Source organism: Misgurnus anguillicaudatus, chromosome 24 (assembly GCF_027580225.2).
Source record: "Misgurnus anguillicaudatus chromosome 24, ASM2758022v2, whole genome shotgun sequence".
Taxonomy (NCBI): domain Eukaryota; kingdom Metazoa; phylum Chordata; class Actinopteri; order Cypriniformes; family Cobitidae; genus Misgurnus; species Misgurnus anguillicaudatus.
The window spans coordinates 45190001-45197860 of NC_073360.2; the positions used below are offsets into that span (position 1 = coordinate 45190001).

The window sequence follows — 7860 nt, forward strand, 5'->3', positions numbered from 1 at the left end:
AAAGCACAAAATAAAATTTAAAACAGAATCGCTTAGCTGCCTAAGCTTTCGAACGCAGCCCTGCACTCCTGCCTACTTTAAATCAAACCGTGCTTCAGCATCTGCCTCAAATTTTTGGGTATCCATGAAAAGCTTGATTATCAGGTTGAGGTGTGTTTGATTGGGGTTGGAGGTGAACTCTGCAGAAAAGTCGATTTCCAGGAACAGGGGTGGTGACCACTGCACAAAACCATCCACTGATCCAAAAAACTGTAAAAACTCTGTGTATGTTTTGACGATCGCTCTGAATCTGATCTCGAACAAAAGTTCCTTTATAAAAATTGAATGATCTCAGCTTTTTGCTCAAAATTTGCTATTTTTTAAGAAATCTACCCATATTTGAGAGGTGATAAAAAAGAACAAATAAAGATAGGATGAAAATGTTTTATATATATACAACAGGTTTCAGAACGCTACATCATTTAAATAAAAAGCTTTTAAATTTGATTGTTGCATAAAATAAAATAAAGTATATTTACTCGGTTAAAATATTCCGTAGAAATGACAGTGTTACTTGCAGCTGGTTGCTGGTAACTTACCATAGATTTAAATTTATATTATTTATGGCAACATTTTGTTCAAAGTTAAATGAACATTAAACATTTATAGTCTTTGCTTGATGCTGTTATTTTAGTTTTACTCTGTAAAGACAAAGCATTCTGGGAAACAAAATCTGAAAAAAAAAAACAGAAAAAGGTTGATTTCTGGTTCCCAGAATGCTTTGCATGAGACTGTTATTGTATAGTTTTATTCTGTAAAGATAAAACTTGTTAATATTAAAAATATTACTTGCCAGTAAATAACAAATTTAAATCTACGGTAAGTTACCAGCAACCAGCTACAAGTAACACTGTAATTTCTACGGATTTTTTTTACAGTGTAGTGCTGTTTTTATTTTTGTTAAATTTTTAAGTGTTACTTTTCAAAAAACGGATTGATTGATTATTATATTGGTTTGTAGTTTTTGCAAATCAGAATCATAAAATTAATAAAATTAAAAATAATGCAATTATACCAAAAAAATCATAATTTTGGTTTTTGTTTTCTGCCAAGTGCAGAATTTTTGATTTCAGCCCAGATTTTTAATTCAGAATTTTCAATTTAGACCACTGACCGCTGAATACTCCATCAGATTTCTGCATCACACATGAGTGTGTGTGTGTGTGTGTGTGTGTGTGTGTGTGTGTGTGTGTGTGTGTGTGTGTGTGTGTGTGTGTGTGTGTGTGTGTGTCATCATTCATTCAGAAACACAGATCATCACAATTTCTTTCACCTAAGCACAGTTAGACATTAACAGACACAAGCACACAGTTTTGTTTGAATTACTGCTGAAATGCATTGAGAAAAACACAAAAAATAAACATCAATCATTTACTAAAAAACTCAGTAAACAGAGAGAGAGAGAGAGAGAGAGAGAGAGAGAGAGAGTGAGAGAGAGAGAGAGAGAGAGAGAGAGAGAGAGAACTGCAAAAAAAGACTTTCTTACTTAGTATTTTTGTCTAGTTTCAGTATAAATTAGGGGTGTCACGGTTCTCCAAATCCTCGATTCGATTACATTTTCGATTCTAAGGTCACAATTCGATTTTTACCTTTTTTTAAAAGCACAAAAATAAAATGCTATGCCATTTTTAGACTAGACTTTTATAAAACATAATATCTGACCTTGAACCCGGAGATGCCCTGCCATGTAAGTTGTGCTGCCAGTGTAAAAATATGGTACACGCACATACCTGATAAAACAAAACTTTCAGATGAACATTCCTGTCAGTACTTTGCACCTTAAAAACTCTGTTTTATTACCGTCAGACGAGATTGTGAGACTATACCCCAATAAGTCATGTTTAAATGCTGTTTTCATAACTCTTAAGCAACTGAAATAATTTTTTGTGAAACATAAACAGATCTCATTTCAGAGCAACGACCGGTCCTGTCAAAGATGCTGCTCTCTCTTTTCTGATTGAGTTCAGCTGAAGGCGGATGCTGTTTTTTGTTTCTCATGTAAAGAGCAGCTCGCGTGGTGTCTCCTGCATCTTCCATGCTATCTTTTAACCGGCTGTCGCTAGCTAAGTTAGAGGAGGTTGACTCGCAGCATTCAACACGTGTTTTTTTCCCACTTGGCAAGCTGACCGGACGTGACATGGGGGCGTGGCAGCATTGACGATTCCATTTTTTAATTCGAGGTTCGATGTTTTTGAAATCAAAATCGTGACACCCTTAGTACAAATATATAAATATTTTTAAATTAAGATGCATTTTCTAAGCAAAATTTTTTAGACAAAAAATATAAAAATTTAAGTGAATTTGTGCTTAAAACAAGCAAAATAAAAATTGCCAATGGCTTAAGAAATATTTTTTTATTTGTCATAGATTAAGTGTTTAAGAAAAAAAACTCATTTTTTTTTTACCCCATTGGCATTTTTTTTTTTAGCACAAATTCACTTAATTTTTTATATTTTTTGTCTAAAAGCCAGACTTATATTCTAAGGTCATTTTGCTTAAACAGAAAATGCATCTTAATTTAGGAATTTTTAGATATTTGTACTGAAAACAAGACAAAAATACTAAGAAAGAAATTTTTGCGGAGAGAGAGAGAGAGAGAGAGTATAGTACTTTCTCTATAAAAGATCTTTAAGAAAATGACCCGTATCCATGGTAACCACTACCATTGACCCACAGGCCCAGCAGAAGCATGTAAAGATTGATGGAGCAGCACTGGATACAGTCCAGAAAAACCCCACAAATAACACACACACATAAAACACACTAACACACAACACAGGGGGTGTTATAAACTCTAGTGCTCTAAAACAGCGAGAAATTACTGCCATGGGGCGATCTGCAGGTGTTTAGTGAGACTCTGAGTGTGTGTGTGCATGTGTGTGCGCGTGTGTGCGTGCGTGTGCGTGCTTGCCTTGTGCATTCTAAGAAAGGATGTGTTAATTTTTAAACATTTTGGGCTATTTAACACATTTTGTCATTTTGTGTTAAAATAAAACAAGTTGTGTAAACGCTTTCCCCACCATTGTGGAGTTATTTCTTTAATTTAAGAGAAACCGCTTTCCTTGCACTTCCTTGACGTGTTTTTATGCAAATCCATATTTCTGCTATTATCCACCAGGTGGTGCTCTTACACAAATAATAAAAACTGTGTATGTTTTGATCATCGCTTTACAAAATGCAATTATTTCAGCTTTTTGCCCATATTTGAGAGTTGATAAAAAGAGAACAAATGAAGATAGGATGAAACGATTTTTTCCGTTTTGTTTGTTTGTTTATTTCATAGGTCGGTTCTTTAATTTGATTTATAGTTGGTTTATATATTTATAAAAAAATGTGAAAAATGTTGTGAATTTTTGGTGAAAATCACAAAAAATGCTGGCAGGCAACTTAAAAAAACGCTGACGGGGAAAGGGTCAAAGGTAACATAAAATGCGTTGTTCCAATAACAACACAGAGATGTGTGTATTCTGGGACAACTCTATTAGTGTGTTCTCCTTAAACTAACAATGATTGTGTTGATCTGTTCTTCTAAGAGTGTTTTCATCCCTCAATACATTAAAAGTGAGAAATTATTCTGGTTCATTAAACCAGAAGATGATTTTAACTCGTCCTTCAGGTCTTAAACACAAACAGACAGATGTTTACAGTAAATACACCTTCAATGGATTCAAGTGATTTAGGTGTGAGACAGAGAAATGTGAAGCTTGTATTTGTTACATTTCTTATTTTAATTGTCACTGATGTGCCTGCAGTTTGCTACACGTTAAAGATCACATCACATCAATCTGCTATTTCTCAAACGGATACTAACCGGGTTTACTCTTTCACCTCAACAGAGATTTCTGTCACACCAGTCTCATGTAACATTAAAGGTATCTGTTTAAGAGTCATGAGCGGTACAGTTACAGTAAGAAAAGAGAAAAATACTAGTCAAATTATCCAGTTCATGTACACTAGAGTCTAAACTGATTAACAATGTGACTTTCTATTGATTGACAGCTGTCAGTCAAACATGAACAATAACAACAACAAACTGCGTGTGTGTGAGAAAAAAGGCAATATGACCGACAGGACATTCCTGCACACACATACATGTTATTTATTACCTAAATGACCCATTACACACTTTACATGAACAAAACTAATCAATAACTCCATTATGACACGTTTAAAAGCTCAGGGGACACACTTATCTATTTCAACAACACACACACACACACACACACACACACACACACACACACACACACACACACACACACACACACACACACACAAACACAATGTATTGATCCCATTATTGCGTTTTCCAGCCAGACATCAAATGACAGCCCTGATAAGACAAATGATGTAAATCTCTTTTAAAACGCACATGCACGCTCATTTTTATGCCCAAAACTGGGCCAAACTCTGTGATAAAGCAAAAAGGGTGTGATGTAAAACTACAGTTCCTGTTCTCATTTAATCTCTCCATACCCACAATGCACTACAGCAGAAGTGGAGACTAAAATGTTACAATTTAAGTGATACGCTTAAAAGCTTTTAACTTAGATAGCGCAGCAAATATAAACACAACAGAGATGAGACAATAATAAGACATGAATGAGAGGAAAGTAAAAGTGTAAACGCATGTGTGTGTGTGTGTGTGTGTGTGTGTCTGTGTGTGCTGATTCAGCAGTGTTGCATAACAACTGATAAGAATCTTTATCTTCTTTTTGACATAATAACAATGTGTTACATACGGTTTACAGTAGCCTATACACACATTGTTGTCCTGAAATACATTACTGTATATTATTATTATTATTAATAAATAATTAATCATTCATTATTGTGAATCAATAAAACAAAAATGTTTTGTCCTGTTTGGTTTGTTGTTAGATCTCTTCTGCTAAATAATGTCATGAATACATGAATTGTGTTTGGTGACAGACAAATGTGACTTCACAGGACCACAGGTGTGTGTGTGTGTAAAACCCCGCCCATACAGGTACGTCATTCTTATTCATTTCTACAAGGAAAACAATGAGAGCTTTCTAGTAACGTGAGAGTGACTTTAACACTTTAATGAGTTTGCACTTTATATTTAAACTATACGCAAAAACTTCAGTCAAATCGAGTAAAAGTTTTACTCTCACGGGTAACTGAGATCAGACACGTTGTACAGGTCTCATCTTCATCTTTAACCATCATCACAACTCATGAGAAACACTCAGACAGACAGCAAACAGACCCTTATAACCATAGATACACAATCACTTTAAATCTGATAACACCTGTGTGTGTGTGTTGTGTGACACGAGCACTCGCGTGACTCTATAAAAACACAAAAAGAGCAGAAACACTCACCAAAGTTTGTTCATACTGCAGAGCGCGCTGATCTGATCCCTCCACAGCCATGACTGTAACACTTTCTCTCGCACACAAACACAGACAAAAATACAAAAAATACACAAACTTCCCCCCACACACACACACACTGAAACACGCGAGCGTGGCAGTGCGCGTGAAGAAGCGCGACTCTCGCGTTATGAAACTCTGTCACAGAGATCGTGTGTGAAAGAAGTTTGTTACAGTCTTACAGACTTACAGTCTCCGCCTACTGTACTTATCCAGAGGCTCCGCCCACTCTACGTATACAGTCTCCGCCCACTTTACTTATCCAGTCTCCGCCAACTCTCCTTATCAAATCTCCGCCCACTTCGCGCGCACACGCACGGAACGCGGTGCGCTTTGAACAAACAGCGGCACATTTAAGGCTTTATGGATTAGTTTATAAGATTATATGTAAGTGTGAGTTGATAAATGATTAATAGGACTGTAAAAAAATACGAAACAAATCTAAATGTGCTGTTAGTGAGACGTTCAGAATTGTATTCTAATAAAGAATTGTTTAAATACTTAAAGATAGTTTGATGAAAACAAAGGTATTTGTGGAATGTTTGTAACCAAACTGATCAGAGGCCCCATTGACTTCCATAGTAGGAAAAAGAATACTATGGAAGTGAATGAGGTTCATTAACAATTTTGTTACAAACATTTCTCAAAATATCTTAATTTGTGTTTATTAGAACAAATAAATGTATAGAGGTTTGTAATAACATGAGAGTGAGAAAATGATGAAACAATTTATATTTTTGGGTGAACTATCCCTTTATATTATATGTTTAGGCTATGCACTTTATAAAGTTAATGTTGGCCAGAATGTGTCGTGAAAAATCAGGGAGTAAAATTCAGAAAAGTTTTAAAAGTCTTAAAGTTTTATTATTATGTAAAAGTCAGTATTAAAAGTTTTATTATTGTGTGTGTAATCTTTCTCAGAAACACAAAGGCACACCTGAATAAAGAATATAAGCAGATAAAATAAGACGATAAGATAAAGACTAATGAATCAGAATAAAACTAAACCTTCATTAAAGTTTATTAGCCTATGAACTGTTAAACGAGTTAAATGAATAACGTTTATTTGCCACTACACTGATCTGCAGAAAGAATAGTTGTAGGAAATATAACTTTTAAAAGACATCAAAGCAGGTGAAATGATCTTATATTACAGTTTTTTGTAATCCTTCAGAACACTGTAAAAATATGCAGCATTTGTCAAATCGACATTAAAAAAGTAAATTAAAAAACTTGATTTTATAAGTTATGTCAACTTTTCACAAGCCAAACTTAAATAGTAGGTTGAATTGACTTGCAAAACCAAGTTGTTTAAGTTATTTTAAAGAGTAAAGACTGTGTTACTGTAAATGTGTGTTGAGCAGCAGTGACGCCCTCTTCTGTCTGATCTGAGTCACTGCATGTCTGGATCTCATGATCTCAAACAAACACATCTCAAAATATTTAACAAATAAAAGAAGTAATAATAGTCTCCATCTTGTGGTGGAATTCACTTATGTCATTTCAATCTACAAACACATTCATGCAAACTAGTAGATGTTTTATAAATACTGTAGATATTTTGGCAGAGCTAAGTAAAGTTTTTGGTCTAAACTTGCATGTACTAGAGAGACTCAGTTTGTGCTCAGATGTGTGTGTGTGTTTTATAAATAATCAATTATTATTATATTCTTTAAATTTTTGTTAGTGTTTGAATACTTTGAATGTATACATTGTGGGATCCCAATGTCCCCACAATGATAGTAAAAGTCTTAACCACCTAATTCAATTGTGTTTGTGTGTGTGTGTGTCCTGCTCTTTTCAACCACAAACATCTTGAGTTGTTGATGTTGAGTTCCTCTAATAACCTGTGACAGATGGTTAATGATTATCATAACCTCATAAAGAAACCTGTTCTAGAAATTTCTGAGAAGACACTGACTGACGTCACTTCATCAAAACAGAACAATCATCACCATTTCAATTGTGAAAAAGGGAAATTATTAATCACTGCACAAGAAAAAGCACAAATATCAATCCAGTCAGAAACTACAGAGAAGACAAATATCAGCCTAGATTTTTATTCATTAAGAATACTATAAATCAGCACAAAGATTAATCCTAGCAGATCTTTAAGAGATTACATCCGTTGATTTCATTGATCTGAATTGTGTTTTTATGGCTTTAATGTCATGAATAACATCTCAAGTGTAACACTGCAGTCAATCAATAAACACAAAGTTAAGATTTCTGATGATTTGAAGCTTTGATCTCTCTGAACTTTGACCTCTGACATCACACTCTGACCTCTAGTGAAGTATAAACCTGTGTGTGTGTCACAGTGTTGAGATGATGGTTATGTGAATGTCATGGCCTTCTTATTTTCAAAGAATTTATTTATTTTGTGTGTAGTATTTTTAGAAAAACATCAGCCACCCTCAT

The 7860-nt window shown here is 34.5% G+C and overlaps 1 protein-coding gene across 1 annotated transcript in view; it reads right to left on the reverse strand.

The window, feature by feature from the left end:
- The window catches only part of LOC141361672 (chloride channel protein 2-like), a 56539-nt gene extending 50905 nt beyond the window's left edge, over positions 1-5634 (reverse strand). The window contains exon 1 of the mRNA XM_073863303.1: positions 5389-5634. Within this exon, the coding sequence (XP_073719404.1) occupies positions 5389-5439 (51 nt within the window). The 5' untranslated portion in view covers positions 5440-5634. The remainder of the gene's footprint in view (positions 1-5388) is intronic.
- Between the last annotated feature and the right edge of the window lie 2226 nt (positions 5635-7860).